General features: G+C 36.3%; 2 protein-coding genes and 1 pseudogene across 4 annotated transcripts; 2 read left to right on the top strand and 1 right to left on the bottom strand.

Annotated features, from left to right (window-relative positions):
• Positions 1-1,310: 1,310 nt before the first annotated feature.
• LOC120183246 (protein SPIRAL1-like 2) lies at positions 1,311-3,760 on the bottom strand. Of its 3 annotated transcripts, none has more exons than XM_039187979.1 (3): positions 3,685-3,760; positions 2,325-2,619; positions 1,311-1,692 (listed from the first exon to the last, which is right to left on the bottom strand). In XM_039187979.1, the coding sequence occupies exons 2-3, from the start codon at positions 2,583-2,585 to the stop codon at positions 1,603-1,605; spliced, it is 351 nt and encodes a 116-aa protein (XP_039043910.1). In that variant the 5' UTR covers positions 2,586-2,619; positions 3,685-3,760; the 3' UTR covers positions 1,311-1,602. The 3 variants fall into 3 exon arrangements, with proteins under 3 accessions (XP_039043910.1, XP_039043912.1, XP_039043911.1); XM_039187981.1 differs by having other exon boundaries at positions 2,325-2,594; positions 3,685-3,754; XM_039187980.1 differs by having other exon boundaries at positions 2,325-2,647; positions 3,698-3,728.
• A 1,691-nt stretch (positions 3,761-5,451) lies between these two features.
• On the top strand, positions 5,452-7,645 carry LOC120183263 (annotated as a pseudogene).
• A 4,308-nt stretch (positions 7,646-11,953) lies between these two features.
• Positions 11,954-16,807, top strand: LOC120183274 (probable protein S-acyltransferase 22). Its single transcript, XM_039188000.1, has 9 exons — positions 11,954-12,515; positions 12,638-12,751; positions 13,502-13,906; positions 14,208-14,276; positions 14,364-14,435; positions 14,898-15,026; positions 15,193-15,273; positions 15,373-15,561; positions 15,658-16,807. The coding sequence occupies exons 1-9, from the start codon at positions 12,474-12,476 to the stop codon at positions 16,435-16,437; spliced, it is 1,881 nt and encodes a 626-aa protein (XP_039043931.1). The 5' UTR covers positions 11,954-12,473; the 3' UTR covers positions 16,438-16,807.
• Positions 16,808-16,816: the final 9 nt, after the last annotated feature.

The raw sequence follows: 16,816 nt of genomic DNA, 5'->3' as shown, positions 1-16,816 counted from the left end.
GTTTGAGTCGACCCAAGATGTTTAGATAAGCCCAATTTCCTTGTAGGAAAGTTAAATCTATTTAGATGTCTAGTTGGGCCTTAGTTTGAACCCAATTCAAGATGGGAAAGGGTAGATTTAGTTGGTAGAGGAAAGGTGAAGGACTAAATGAGCAATTAACCCATTGTTTAAATAAAAGCGGAAAATCATTAAGATCTTATGTGAACCACTCTACCTCATTTCTCACCAAACACTCTTCCCCTTTTCTTCATCTTTCTCTCTTCTTCTTCTTCCTCTTCAAGGTGAAAACTTTAAGAGATTCAAGCCTAATTGGGTTTAGCAAAGATAAGAATGTTAATTCTCATTTCAAGAGCTTTTAGAAAAGGGTTTCATCGGACCAAGTACCTCTCCTTTGAGAGTGACAATCCTTTTTGTAAAGAAGAAAAACGACTCGATGAGGTTGTGCATCGATTTCCGTCAGTTGAATAAGTTGATCATTAAGAATCGATATATTCTCCCTACAATATATGACTTTTTTATTAGTTTAAGGGAGATTGTGTTTTCTCAAAGATAAACCTAAGGTATGGGTATTATCAATTGAAGGTTAAGGATGCCAATATAGAAAAGACAGCGTTTAGGATAAGGTACGGTCATTACGAGTTCTTTGTGATGCCGTTTGGACTTACCAACGCACCGACGACATTCATGAATTTGATGAACTGAATCTTCCACTCGTACTCAGACTAGTTCGTGGTGGTTTTTATAGATGAATATGTTGTTCAAAAAAGGAAATTTTTGGGTCAGCCACTCCGATGGTATGTAACGCCTTAGTTCATCGATCTTCGGATCGTATTGAATTAGGATGTTACATTTTCAATTATTCAATAATAAAACATGATGCCATAGGTGATACAATGTTGATGGAACTTTATTACTATATTGATAATATCATCTTTTGCTCGTCTTAATGCATGCCATGACACCAAAGGCAAGGGGAGGACAAGGTTAGATTAAAAGAGGTCTCCGTTAATGAGTTTAGCATCGATTAAAGGCACCCATTTATGTATACTATGTTTCGGGTTAAAATTTCTAGATGCATATAATTTTATTAAACTTACGTGTATCAATAAAGATCATTTCATATTATATACCCTAAATCAATTTCAAAAGAAAAGAATAACCACATTGGTGGGATGCTAATCCAAAAAGATCATAATTTGTTTGTGTTTAAAGTTTCATTGCAGCCGGCTTGTCCAAAAGCCATATCAGCTTCCCTTTTGTTGGTTGGACTAATGATTTTATTTACTTTGAATTTAGAATAATATTCAACCTTTAAGCGGAAAAGGGGATTGATAACATGACAGAATTTAGAATAAGAAATATAGTTCTTTTACAGGGTAACGGAGTTCTACAATAGATGTTTTAGCATCTAATCTGGAGAACTCTGGATTGAAACATTACCAAACACGCACACAACAAAAGCCTGTATATTACACAAGCAACCGCAGCAAGTTTCCGCCGCTTATATTAAAAGATCCGAAAACAGCATCACTTAGAATCTATGGCTTCCCCCGAGAATCAACAAACAATACACCACTTACCAAGAGATATGAAGGAAAGATCTCATTTACTATCACCAGGTCCCCCACCGAAGAGGTAGTTCAGAGACGACCCACCTCCAGGGGCTGCATGAACCTTGGTTGAAGGTCGATCCTGCATCCAACGAAAACTAGTTTCAATGACACCACCGAAGCAAGCATTGATTTTCTGACAAGTTTTACAAGCATAATATAAGTGTTTTGATGAAACTTCCAGCAAGACAAGTGGATCCGATTATCTATTTTCAAAGCCAACTTATATTCGAAAACGGTTAATACGACAATGTTGTTCGGTCATTTACCAGTAGGGCTGAGGGAGGGGAGATAGATAGACACTTGGAACAAGACATTATAGACTTCAGCCAACTTCTAACAGTAATTACTGAAAACGTAAAAATAACAAATCCCAAGCAACAGTTAACTAAGAAATAATTCAAAGCCAAGATCTAATTCCAAGAACTTTGATAAACGACAATTCCTTACTACTAGTTTCTCCCCAATGAAATTCAAGTTCCAAATAACTATAAATCTTATTTTCAAGGCATTTACTAAAGGTACATAACTAGCTCTTTCTTTACCACACAGACATCTATTCTCGACCCTATCTTTGTCATGTTTCATATTGTTCAATGAAATATTGATGGAAAAATAAATAGAAAATGCAATGAACTATGACAACTTTAAAAAACAAAAGGCAAGCTTTGAAGTATCAAAGGACTCGTAAAGAGATCATTAGATGAGTTATACCGTAATGAAATTGCCAGTGTTCTGACCGTCAGCACGGAGATAATTGTTTGAGGAGGTACTGTTAATACCAGCAGGAATCTGCTTGGCTCTATCTGCTGGCTCAGCTGCAGGAGCAGGAGCAGCAGGAACAGGTTTTGAGACAGCTGGTGCTTCAGTTGAAGCAGCTTGGGAATTGTTTGCGGCTGGTTTTGGAGCTTCTCCACTCCCAAAAAGATAGCCCAATGAGCTCTGCCCACCACCACAGCTAACTCCACGGCCCATCTTTTCCAACTTACAAGCAAATAATGTTCAAAGTCTATCATACAGGGAGGGAGGAAACAAATAGCACAAAGTAAGAATATATGATCTGGTTTTAAAAAGTAGAAAAGGGCCAGGAGCCGACGAAGTTGGAATGGATCTATAAATCAAGTGCATTATACCATTAAAGGAAATTTTAAACAACATTGTTCGGCACAAGCAGAAGAAAGGTAGCAGACCAAGCACATCGAAAGAATTTCCATTACAATTCTTGCTAGAGAAAATTTTCATTGATGTTATTTCTAGAAACCATGGGCTTGAATATAACTCCCATAACAGATTCTTTCTGTTCATGGAGGACAACGAAATGCGCCAATGCTGAGCCATAAAGCATAACATCACACATTATAAGGTCACATGAGCATTTGCTCATTATATCAACCGCTTCTTGTTTTTAAATCGCCTCCTTCTCATTTCATTGTTTGACTTGAGTACAAGACATAATCTCACTCATAATTGAATACTCGATAACAGAAAATACATCATACCTACCGTAAAAGTATTTCAAGAAACACCACTACCCCAACAAACCAAAAGGTAGCGTTGCCTTTCCTACAAGTCAATAGGAAATGTGTGGCGTATTGCAAATGTTAAATGAAATGAAAGGAACCCCATATACCCACTGAAACATGCCAATTAAGACACAGCAAAGAAGCCCCTCCACAATTCGATATTTGTTCCGTAAATTTCCAAAACTTCACTATCGAAGGCCGTTTACATTTCAAGTTTTCAACGATAGCAATGAGGAATTATCTACTTTAATCAAAATAACAAATAAACTTCAAAGATAAAACGATCAACAGAACATATAAATCAAAATTTCACAGAATGTCCAATAATCATAAAATTAAAATAAATATGAAACGAAAAAATATAAAAAATTCAAATAATATGATTACATAAATCGATACAGTCAGCACGATATAAAAATATAGGTTCTCTATATCACATCCAAAAAAAAAAGAAATGTGTAGCCAAGGTGGAAAACAACAAACCAGATACAGTAAACTAAACCTTTAAAAGAAGAAGAAAATGAGATCTAGGGTCGGTGTTTTAAAATTACCTGAATTGCTTTTGAGATCAGATCTGGAGGAGAGGAAGTGGGGGAGCTGTGAAAGAATGAAAGTGGAATAAGAGCGTTTCCTCTTTTAATATATAGAAGAAATGAAAATGACAATCCATGGATAAATAAATACGGTTAAATTACACTAAACTACTAAACTTTACTCAGTCTCTTATTTTATTTAGTATATTTTCAGTTTTTTTAATTTGCTCACTAAACTTTAGACATTGAATATTTTTTGTCGCTAAACCATTTACTCAGTAACGGCGTGCTCACTTGACTTATTTTAATAATAAAATATGTCATATGTTTACTCATTGAATTTTACTCTCTCTCTTGTTTCACTCACTGTACTTTTATATTTTTTTTAATTTTAATTTAACGGAGATAGAAATTAACGGTCGAGTGACTAAAACATTTAATGTCTAAAGTTTAATAAGCAAATAAAAAAAAATTAAAAATATAGCAAAATTCAATGAGTAAACGTGACAATCGTGGCTATTGGGGTTTGAAAGAGAATGATGGCTCAAGCAAGATGGCCATTTCTAAGTACATCGAGCTAAATTATAATCGCTTGCCACCGAATCACGATGAGTAGTTGAGTGATCACTTGAGGCGCATGAAGAACAAAGGTTATCTCATCATGGTGAAGAAATCTTACAAGCATGTTAACTCAGCTGGATCTAATGCTCCGTTCACGGGTTCTGCTACTTATAACCTTACTGACGCTTCTCTGATCCCCAAACGCAACCATGATCGTCCACCCAAGCCCAAGCTTACGGTTCTGATTATCGACTCCCACACTCAGCCACTAGATATGCCAGTTGCTGATGAACCTAAGAAATCCATCGGTAGCCATAGGAAAAATAGACCCATTGGTCAAGTTAGAGTTAGGAAGGGCCTGAGTCGGCCGCCCGAAAGTGAGTCTAGGAAACCGAGGACAGTGAGGTCAGTCATGGGTGGTGCTGCTAATACAGTGAAAAGGAGCCATGGGCGGTCGCCTAAGGCCTAAAACCAGTTACCTCAATAGGGTGTTATGCCGATAATATTAAAACACCGTTTCATTTTAAATTGGTAAAACTAAAATTTCTTTCTTTCCCCGTCGACCCTTTTCCCTGGTTATCTCCCCCGCCCATTATCCCCGCATACTCCCCCATCCCTCCCCTCGTGATCGAGTCACCTAAGAAAACCACCGAAAAATCGATAGGCCACCCCAAGAAGGTAAAACCACTTTGATTCTTCAAAATCTGATTGACTGAGTTGATGTTGTACAAAGTAGAAATAGTAGACCTTACCTTTTTTATGTTGATTTCCGCTGGATTTCGTTATGTTAAATCTAAGGGGATTTTTGTTTTCTTTTTAATGATAACAAGAGAACCTGTGGAGATGAACCAAAGGCGGAAGCAGATACATCTGCAGGCCTTAAGAGAAAACTTGAATTCTTTGTAAGTCAAGAAATTTATTTCAAATATTTGAAGAATCTATCTTGGGATAACATAAGCTTCTGAACGATGTTTTGATTGCAGCAATCAAAAGTGAAGCAAGCAGTTGAAGCACTCAGCAATGTAATGGATGTACAAGGACTTGCAGCAATGGAGATTGACACACCATTTTGAAATGCTCCTCCGATAATACACATAGAACCCTTGTACCTGAGTTTTGTAGAAAATGTTCTGGCTTAGAACACACAGCAATCATATGTTGCGGCTCTAATTTTTTGGTGTTGCTGAGGAATACTCCACTTTTAAATTTATTTCTGTCTGTACAATGCTGACTCCAGATGTTCAATTTTCAGTAACTTTCTAATTACCTCAACCTCCATAGGATTATTCGTAGCTGTCTGTTTATTTACTGCAGAATATGATTTAGAAGCATTTTCCTGCTCACTTATGCCCCATGTATGAAATATTGGAATATTCCATTTTTCAAAAAAAAAAAAAAACAGAGAATATTTTATATTCATTTACTTATATTACTTTTTTGTAATGTGTTTCTGTTCATAATAATTTCGTGTTTTTAAAATATATAAATTCTCTTGTTCGTTTCATTAATAGTTAATAATCGTGGCATTTATGTTATGATATTTTGTTGTTGTTTAATTTATTGAAGTGGGTTACAACTACTATCTGATATTTTAATAATGTATAATCTCTTTTTTATCCATGAATTAGATATTAAATTACGTAATGGTAGATTTTAACAAGTGATGGTTAGAATTTGGACAATTTGAGAGTAAATGAATAGAAAAAGGAAAATAAAAAATAAAGAAAATAAAATTGTTTTAATATCAATTTAGTATTTTCAAAAAAAAAAATATTATTTTAATATTATCTTTAAAATCTAGTAATAAATTTATAATTTATATTTAAATTCCTTGTTTGCTGGTTTGTTTGAGAGAGCATTAATAATTGGTCTACTCTAGAATCGGTGCTTTTAAGATGGGAAAGGAGAGCTGGTTAATTTCAAGGAAATGGGAATAGTTTTCTCTTATAGTTGCTCCGAATTTATATCCGACACATGAATATGTAGATATGATCTCGACAATCCTTTATATTTAATCATTTTAACCATTTTCCTCTATTTATGAAAATGGTTAGGGACCTTTTGGAATGACACACCAGCAACCTCTAGCACAGGTCACTGCCCAGGCTGCACAAGCTCATTCACTTCAGCAAACCCATCCCGAATCTTCATCAACACCTTCATCATCTTTGGCACAAGTTTCCTCTTTTACTGCCAATAAGGATCAGGAGGTGCCGACCTTATTGCAAGACTCCAGTTTTACGATGAAGAAACCATCAGACGTACCTCATCCAATCAGAGATCCCATTTTATTGTTGATAAGCCTGCTGGTGATGGCTACACTGGCGGAAGTACGGGCAGAAACAGGTGAAAAGCTGTAGTTTCCGAGAAGTTATTTTAAGTGCACGCATCCTGGTTGTCCTGTCAAGAAGAAGGTTGAGAGATCACTTGATGGCCAAGTCTATGAGATCATCTACAAAGCCTCCTCAGTCGAAGAAGAGTGCAAAAGATAGTGGAAGGTTAACCAGAACTTCAAATAATCAGGAAAATTCTGAATCAACTTCCCAACTTCAGAGTGGCAACTTGAGCATAATCAAAGAAGTGACATCTGGTTATTCAATGTCCAAGAAGGACCCGGAGTCTAGCCTAGCTATAGCTGAACGTATCTCCGGGATGAGTGATGATGACGGAAGGAATAATGAAACCGATGCGGATGAAAAAGATGAAGATGAACGTGACAGCAAAAGACAGTATGCAAAATTTCTATATTCATTTTATATGCTCTATTGAACCAGTGATGAATTCCCTATCCGACAAAACTTGTTTCTTTATATGCATAAATACTGAAATTAAAGTTTTGGGGCCATCTTCACATAGAACTGTCAATGAACCTAGAATTATTTTGCAGACAAGAAGCGAAGTTGACCTATTGGATGATGGCTATAGGTGGCGCAAGTACGGACAGAAAGTTGTCAAAGGCAATCCTTATCCAAGGTAATCGTTTATCCATAACCCCGGGGTTAGCACTTGGATCAAACCTTACCTTTTCGTTTGAATCGTTGTGAAGAAAGACACTTGAATGTTGGATTTTCTGTTGTGTTCTGCTCTTTTATTGTGTTTGATTATTTGGAACACTCCCTAATGCACCTTTATGGTTCCACAGAAGCTACTATAAATGTACAACACTGGGATGCAATGTCCGTAAGCACGTCGAGAGGGCTTCAAACGATCCCAAGTATGTTATACGACATACGAGGGAAAACATACTCACAATGTACCAGCAGCCAAGACTCGTAGCCACAACATGGCCAACGCTAATAACGTATCACAAGGAAGAACACAGAATATAGCAACCCACAACCATGGTGTAAATATCAGTGCTTATTTTACAAACAATGGGCAACAACATTTACGGCTAAAAGAAGAGAATGTAACATAATTTCTCTGAACTGCTGCTAAGGTAAATTCACTGATGCGAGTGTCTTTTATGGGGGCGATTGTCAAACCAAGCCCAACTGGTATGTGATGTTCAAAAGAACAGGTGAAAACATAAGAAAGAAAGGTCAGTTGTAGACTGCATTAGGTTACAACGTTGTATGTAAACTAGTTTAGTGGGTGCACACGCATATATATATATATATATATATGGTTAGGATCTACTTACATTGTATAAAATTCTTTAGTTTTATACTGGTTTTAGATTGTTGGATGGATGTGAATGTCAGTTATAGATTGACTAGGTTACAACGTTGTATGTAAACTAGTTTAGTGTGCATGTGAATATATATAGGATTAGAATTCACTTATATAGTGTAGAACTCTTTAATTTGTACACTGATTTTAAATCATTGGGTGAATATAAAGCAATGGCTGTGACTACAACTTTGTGCATTTCACCTCTCCTTTTTTTTTGCAATGGCTGTGACTACAACTTTGTGCATTTCACCTCTCCTTTTTTTTTCTTACCTGTAACAATTTCTCGGTTTCAATTTTTAATTTCAACATTGATCTACATCATTCAATGATCCAAAATCAATGTAAAATTAAAGAGTTGTAATAATGTAACTGAATCCCCTATCGTATATGTGCTTATATATATATTGGAAAAAGATTTGTCAAGTATGAAGATTAGATTGAATTCGTAACTAATAAGGTTTCATTAATAAATGCTTCTCTTCTCACATGTTCATCTAAAGTTGATAATGAAAGACAGACACCCTCTCCTTGTTATACAAATACGGGTTGCATGTTTTGTTGCTTTTTGGATATTGGACAATAATATTGACTTTTCTTTTTCAAACTTCTCTCTCTCTCTCTCTGTGTCTGGTTTTTTATGAAGGGTTTAAGACATTATATATTTAACCTGGAATAATGGATTGCAACTTTGAATTGCAATTTAGCCCCAAAATTTGCATCTTATAGGCTTGCCATCAATTCAAGTATGGTAGGTTGCTTAGAAACAGGGATGACCGGGGTTGATGGGGCAGTCGTCCCTTGAAAATTTAAAATTATCATATATTTTAAATTTTTTCTATGTATTTCTTATTAAAAATCTGTTTTGCCCCCTAAATTTAATTCATCCCTTGAAATTTAAAATTTAAGTTCGTCCATCAACATAAAATCTTGCATTGGTAATTGCTTAGAAATCAAAATTCTACGTACATATATACACACATTATTGTGTTACACCATGGGAATCTGTTTTTCAAATCCAAGTAATTGGAAAAAAAGATCCCAGTGATTGGTGGGGTGAGACGAAAAGAAAAGCAAAGCAATTGATAAATGACATTAATAAAATTTGTTGTTTGTCTTTGCCCAGAAATGAAGCAACCCACATATTTGATTGCTCTTATAATCATTTTGACCCTAATCGCTTTCGGCTGGAAAGCCCCCGCTTTGATTCCCCTATTATGGATTTGGGTCCACCCCCATCACATCTTCAACAATATATGCAAATACATACAAGATAAAACAATTTAATATAATTATTTTCTATTTTACTTTCTGTCCAGATCAGTTGGTAGAACACAAAACTATTAATCTTTAGGTCGTGGGATTAAGTCCTACGGTGGGCAATTCATAATTCGGAGTCTCCACGGAAGCTGCTCTTAACTTGGTGTTGGGGGCAACCTACTATACTACCTCCCCCTTACCATTACATATGAGAATAAGGGTCAACTAATTTTTTTGTTGACTGATTTTACATTATATTTTATTTTATTTATCGTACTTTTAATTTTTCTATTTTACTCATTCAACTTAATAAATTGAATCAGTTTACTCACTTTGTCGTCAACTTTCTAACACTATAATGATGTGTTATTTTTTGTTATTATTTAATATAAAATAATTGAAAATATAAAAGATAAATTATATCTTTCCTCATTTAACTTTACTCTCTCTCTCTTATTTTGCTCACCCAACTATAAATTAAAAACATAAATTAGTCGAATGCCACCGCCGTAGATTGTGGTCGTCCGGTCCCAAATTTCATGGGTCGCATCGCCTTGACATCTTGACTCTGAATTCGACTTCCATTTTGTCGGAACTTGTTTCGAAGTCTACGAATCGGAGATTGAAAGTAAAGAAGTTGAAACATTTCAGTTGAGATTCACGTATTTTAGGATATTTTCTGGTGAAACAACCACCAGATTCAGACTTAGGGGGTCGAGACGAACCGACCTACGAATTTTGGAACTGAACGACCACCATCAACGACAATCGACAGTGGCCGGGATGAAAAATGACGTGGTGGTCGGTTGCGGCAATGGGGGAAAGAAGAGGATTCAAAACAATGTCGTTTTGGTGTATATTTAAATTTTTCAAAACGACGTCATTTTGATGCTTATGTCATGTCATAGCACCGTTTAAAAGTTAACGACAGAGTGAACAAAATTATTCAATATTTAAATTTCAGTGAATAAAATAAAAAAGTTAACAAATAAGATGAGCAAAACATGAGAAAGAGTAAAGTTAAGTAGAAATGGTGTAATTTACCCTATAATTAAAAAGGTTTGCTTGTGATTAAACTTGAAATGAAAACTTATTATATAAAATAAAGAAATATTTTATTATTATATTATAAACCTCCATTGATAATTTTATATATGGATAGGTATCGAATAATTACTTCGGATATTATCACGTTAGAGCTAATATAGCTATGGAAAACAATAGAGGAGGCGGTTTGATCGTTGGTCCGTCACAGGTACTGTTAAATATCGGTCACGTGTCTTTCAAACACACCATGCTCACTCACGGGTTTTCCCCCTCTTTCAATAACATAAATTCATTTTGACTTAATTAACTACTATTTTAAAATTAGTTATTTTTTATTTATCTAGATGAATGCAAGTAGGGCTGTAAACGAGTCGAATGGAGTTTGAGTATGATTATACTCGACTCGATTCAAAAATTTACAAGCTTAAAATTTTGAAGTTCGACTCGAACTCGAAATTTTTAATTGAAGCTCGCAAAAGTTCGAAATAAAAAAAATCTTAAACTTAACTCGATTAAACCTTAAACCCGAACACAAATATAATATTAAATACATGAATTAAAACATTAATAATGTTATATTTGTAAAAGTGTGGAAAGAATATATTGGAAAAGGAGTGTCAACATCTCTTTTAAGTGGTAAGTCGTGCCCTACCTCGTCCTATACAGCATATATTTAAATTTAGTGAATCAATTATTATCAACCCTTGTGCTTCTCGTCTCCTCTGTTTGTAAGCTCTCTTATGTTCTTGTTACAAGTCAAAAAACCAAACATTTAGTTTAATATTAAAATTAACCCAACTTTCCATTCCATATGTGTATATTAATTTAGTGTTTTACGTTTTCAAAAGTTCTTATACCAACATTCTGACACCCCCTTTTAGTTTATTACCAAAATGCCGTTTTCGCTTCTTGATGTCTGTGTTTTATTGCTCTTCTTGTCTACAGGCTGCCCAGCTGAGCTGCCTTTGTTTGTTTTCTTCTTCATTTATGCATTTACAAAGACAAGTGGTCACAGTATCTCATTTCTGACAATAAAATGCCAATTCCAGTTTTCTCCTCCTTTTCACCTCTCTTCCCTGTTACGTCACTCTCCTGCCCCTTTGCCCGTAACCCAAAGTATTAATTTCAAATTTCATCAACTAGTGTGCTTGAAACACATGGCTTCAAACAACTGATTGGAAAAATATTTATTTATTTTTAATGGAAATACATTTAATGCCATGAGGTAAAGATAGGTGCATGAGCTTTCATGGGCAATTAATGAAATGTTGGGGGTTCCCTACCGGTTTTTATCTTTACTTTTCACTCATTGTGTCAAATTCCTTTCTACAGAAGAATACTCCTTTCCAGTCAACATAAAAAAACACATTGAGTGGGTCATCTTTTTTCTGTTACCACCAAAGGAAGAAAGAATCCATAACACGTTTAATTTACATCGGCAAACCTCGTTTGTGGGATTTTTGTTGGTGAACCTTTCCTTTTCTTAGTGTTGATCTTGGATGTAGTTCGTAAAGCTCGGTTTTTTTATTTTAAATCTTAAAAGTGGAAGAATTTAATGGGGGTTAATGGTTGGTTGAGTCATGTTGAATTGAATCCCCGGGGGACCAAATTTGAGGAACAATGGTTGGTGAAGGCAGTGACAAAAACAAATGTCTGTTCCATTGGGCTTGTGACACATGATTTGCAGTAGTGAAAAGGTAATGGCAGAAAAAATGAATAATATTTCTTTAAAAAAATGTAAAAGTTGAGTTGGACTTGGAAGGGTAATTTATAGGCAAAGAAAAGATAAACCATATTCACTCTCTGTTTCAGTTTACATTTGTGGGTTTGGGAATACACAGATCTTTAGCCAAGTAAAATAATTAACAAATGAAACAAAGAATACCCCAAAACCCAAACTAGCCCTTGTTTTCTTTTCCATTTCTCTCTCTTTCCTTGCATGAGGCAGTGCTATGATTGAGTGAAATTACACGGTTTTTTTTTACCTTGCTGTCCATACCTATCTTCATCAAGTCCTTGTTCTTATTTTTTTTACTCCTTCCATTTTAGTTTTCTGACTAGACCCGTGAAAAAAATTGGGTAATGCTGCTTTTGTTTGGTTGGTGATCTATTGAAATGGTTTATCTTTATTTTGCCTGGAAAATGAGGGAAAGTGTGAGAAAATAAGCTCAGGCAAAAGCCCAGATTTTTTGTTTTTCTTGTTTCATACTCTTCATCTCTTCTGTTTTAGTTTTACCTTTTCTGGGGCTGCAACATTTTAAGAGGAAATGAGGAAGCATGGATGGCAGCTTCCTTCTCATCCACTTCAGGTTCTTTCCTTTTTCTCGTCGCTGTTTCTGTTTTTATGTGAAAAATGTTCTGAGCATTTTGTTGTTTCAATTCTGGGTTTTGAGCAAAGTTCACACTTTTTTCTCAACTTGTCTTTGTGAAGGTGGTGGCTGTTGCTGTGTTCTTGGCACTTGGATTTGCTTTCTATGTGTTCTTTGCTCCTTTTGTTGGGAAGAAAATGTTTCAATATATTGTGATGGGAATCTATACACCTCTTGTAAGCCATTTCAAACATTTCCCCCTTTTTTTCTACATATTTTTAAGAAAATTTTCTCAGTGGGATAAAGCACTGAGATCTATGTTTTGTTTTCTTCTTTATCTCTGATTCATCTGTTTGTATTTATCACTCTGGTGCTTTTCTCCAATCTGACGTTCCTTTTCTTCTTGGGGTCATGTTTTTCAATCAACTTGTCACTTCAGCTCACACGGTTTCTTGTCTTTTAGCAGGCTTAGATTCTGTACTTGAATTTCAAAGTTTGTCCATTAAAAGATTGTTAATTTCTCGCTTTGATTTGATTGAAGCCTAAACATTTTAAATTTCTTCTTCGGATTGGGAGCCGACAGTTCCCGGTATGCCTGTTTCGCTTTGGATTTCAGCCTCCTAGGATAAAGTAGTTTTAAGTTATTGGTGCTGAATTCCTTAATGGAAGAAGTTATAGAACAGTTTACTCTTCCTGGAAGGGGGGGGCAAAGCCCTGAATTCCTTGTTGAGGACAGTGTTGAATTTCAGAATGTTGCTTAAGTTTTTCATCTTTCCTTGTCGGTTTAACACTGGAGAAAATTCTTTGTTTTGCCACTAGAATCCGGTTTCTTGAGTTCCGTTGCTATCAAAATCTTTTAGGGAAACTGTCTAAAGTCAATAATTTAAGGCCTGTAACTTATAATTCTCATCACATTTTCTAAACATTTTTGTTGTGCTTAATGTGTCTTTATCACCCTGGAGTATTAGTAACAATGTCTTTTCTAGATTACTTGTTGCTTTGGCCTATATATTTGGTGTGCGGCATCGGATCCTGCAGATCCTGGGGTGTTCAAGTCTAAAAAGTATCTTAAAATTCCCGAGAATGTGAAGTATTCTGGACCAAAGGACTCTAAATTTGGTGTAGATTCAGCTACAACCTTTCGTGATGATAATGATACTTCAGTTGGAGGAAAAACTGTGGAGAAGGATGCAGTGGTGGCAGATGAAACCTTGAAAGATACCAGTGTTGAAATCGAGGGAAATGATGGTTTGCCGAAGCAATCATCTTGTTTGCTATGGATTTTCTCTCCTTGTGCTGTTATCTGCAGATGTACCGGCTCACATGAAGAATCTTCCGAGCAACAGATGAGTGAAGATGGGATGTTTTATTGCAGTTTGTGTGAAGTTGAGGTGGGGAAGATTTGGCTCCTTTAAAGTTCTATGATTCGTTCTTCCCTTTATGAGATGATTATTACATAATGATCCTAATATCGAGATTGCTTATGAGTAGGAAATTGCATATTAATTGCCTGGTGGGCAAAAAGAATTGTGGAAAAAGGATATCCTGGAATGAACCTGGCTTTATTTGTTCAAATTAAAACACAATGGTTCCTTGCATCATGGATTTACACCAGTCTTATGTTGATATTAGTATTAATGCTATTGCCAGCCTTTTTGACGTTGTAAATACATCGTATTTTATACTTGGCAGGTTTTCAAATATAGTAAGCACTGCAGAGTCTGTGACAAATGTGTCGACCGTTTTGATCATCACTGCAGGGTAATCCGGAATCTTCATTTGATGAATACTTTACCTGGTTCATCAGAAATTATGCTGATACTCATTTTATTCACTCAATTTTTGTAGTGGCTAAACAATTGCATAGGCAAAAGGAACTACAGACAATTTTTCACTCTCATGGTTTCTGCTCTTCTATTGGTATGCTCAACCTACCTCTTCCATGTTCAGATGATATTTGTCACATCACATCAAGTAATACTGTATATTCATTTGCGATCCCGGTTTCCATTTGGCCAATCTCTTCCTTAGACACAAACCTCCAATCCTGATCTTGGAGAACAGTAACACTAGGCATCTTATTTGATAACAGCTTGTATTCTTGTCATCAGCATTCTGAATATACAATGAACTATGTTACATTGGTCGATTCGTACCTTACACTTGGATTCTATTATCGAGTCCTTTAATCTTTCAATCAAATCCAAATTCATGTATATTAAGTCCTATGCCATATCACTTCATGAGAGTGCTCCCATGGTTCCACGGTTGCCGGAGACAAAGATAACCCAGAGTAAGAATTTTACTTTTCTAGTCATTTTCATTTTAATTGAAATTGACAGGTATATACTTGGTTTGTCCACCTTGGGCTTGAGATTGCAGCTTATTCTACAATGGTCAACTGGAATCCTTGTACTGATCTGCTGTTTCATTGAGCGGAAGCAGTTTTCTGCGGATATTTCAGCGAAGTTAGGAAGCAGTTTCTCTTTGGTTCCATTTGTTATTGTGGTTGTAAGTATTGTTACGTTTCTATTTATTAATCGACTTAACTGGCACCTTTCGATGCTGAATCATCTTCTAGCCGACTTTAGCATTTAGTAGATCGAAACAAATTCATTAATTACAATCACCCTTTGATTTAAAATGTTAAGCTTAGTGTAGTTTCTTACTTTCACAGGCATTGTGCACTATCTTGGCTATGATAGCGACATTACCACTTGCGCAGCTTTTCTTCTTTCACATTCTACTCATAAAAAAGGTACGGCTAGATTAGTAAAATCTTCACGAGTATTAGAAGGTAAAGAGAAAAAAAGAAAAAGCTAGCGAGCTAATTAGGTGATTTCGGAATGTGCCTCAGGGAATCAGCACATATGATTACATAATAGCTCTTCGGGAGCAAGAACAAGAGCAACAAGGTGTCGGTGGTCAGCAGAGTCCACAGATGTCCCCTGCCAGCTCACTTACTGGATTAAGCAGTGCTAGTTCGTTTTCTACTTTTCACCGGGGTGCATGGTGTACACCCCCACGCTTGTTCCTTGAAGATCAGGTAATTTTTACAAATTAATGACATTGTTCATTATGCAATTATAGCGCTTTTTGCTGAACCACTGGAGCTGAGATCTGTTTCTGTAATTGGTTCTAGTTTGATGTTGTTCCTCCTGATACTGGGTCTGTGAGTTCGTATGGGAAAAAAATGGTTGGGGAGGAGCCAATTAAGAAGAAGAACGCTGCAGCAGTGAAGATCAGTCCATGGACATTGGCACGGTTAAATGCAGAAGATGTTTCAAAAGCCGCTGCTGAAGCAAGGAAAAAGTCCAAAATCCTGCAGCCTGTGGCGAGACGTGAAGCCCCATTTGGGATAGAAGCGGACAGTAGCTTTGGCAGCAGCGGCCGTCAAATGTTCTCGAGGCCTGATGGCAACAGAAAACGAGCATCTAAGCGGGTGCGTCTCCCCGCTGATCTACCCATGGAGCCCGTTATGAACATTCTGGCTCAACCTGCTGATAAAGGCTTCAAAGATACATCAAGTAGTTTGGCACCACTTCAACTGGAAGCTCGGAATGCTTTCCAAACAAGCCGAGCAATGTCGAGCTCTGTTGGGATGGTTGCCTCTTCTCCTGAGAGCAGTTTAGATTCTCCAGACATTCATCCATTTCGGGTATCCTCATCTGGAGCTGAAGAAGCAAGACAGCTGAGAGGTTTACCTGCTTTCAATATGGCTGCTCAGAAGGGATTCCCATTATCTAGGTCTGCTAGTGACGGATATGAAGCGTCTGGTGGGGAAGATAGCGATCGAGTTCCTTCGAGAATTATCCAGAGACCAACAAATTGGAGTAATGTTATCTTTTCTGACCATGATGAGAGGGTTGTTAAACTTAAAGCACTGTCTTCATCCAGCCAGCATAACAACAGAATGCTGTGACCCACTGTGAATCAGCGAAGTTCGATTTCGGTTGAAAAAGGGTCATTCTTTAATTTACGGTCCTAAGAAGTTCAAATACAGAGTGGACTGTTGTTGAATTCATTTCAAATATTAAAGTCAGGCACAACTGGAAGAGATGCTGGAAGAGATGAGAGATGTTGAATTCATTTCAAATAATAAAGTCAGCCATTTCGGATGACATAGAATGAAAGGTGTTATTTTTTGTATGTATTAGGTACAAGACTCCGTCGTAGTCTGTTTTGGTGAAAGTGATTCCTCCATGGACGTTTGTTGAACATTCCCCCAGTTTCTGAAAAAACAAGGGTGAAATTTTTATAGGTAGTTTGCATTGCCATATCCACTATAACATTCAGCCTAG

This window comes from Hibiscus syriacus, unplaced genomic scaffold (genome assembly GCF_006381635.1).
Source record: "Hibiscus syriacus cultivar Baekdansim isolate YM2019G1 unplaced genomic scaffold, ASM638163v2 tig00112742_pilon, whole genome shotgun sequence".
Classification (NCBI taxonomy): Eukaryota; Viridiplantae; Streptophyta; class Magnoliopsida; order Malvales; family Malvaceae; genus Hibiscus; species Hibiscus syriacus.
The sequence above is the reverse complement of the archived record's forward strand: the minus strand, read 5'-3'. Positions and strand labels throughout refer to the sequence as shown.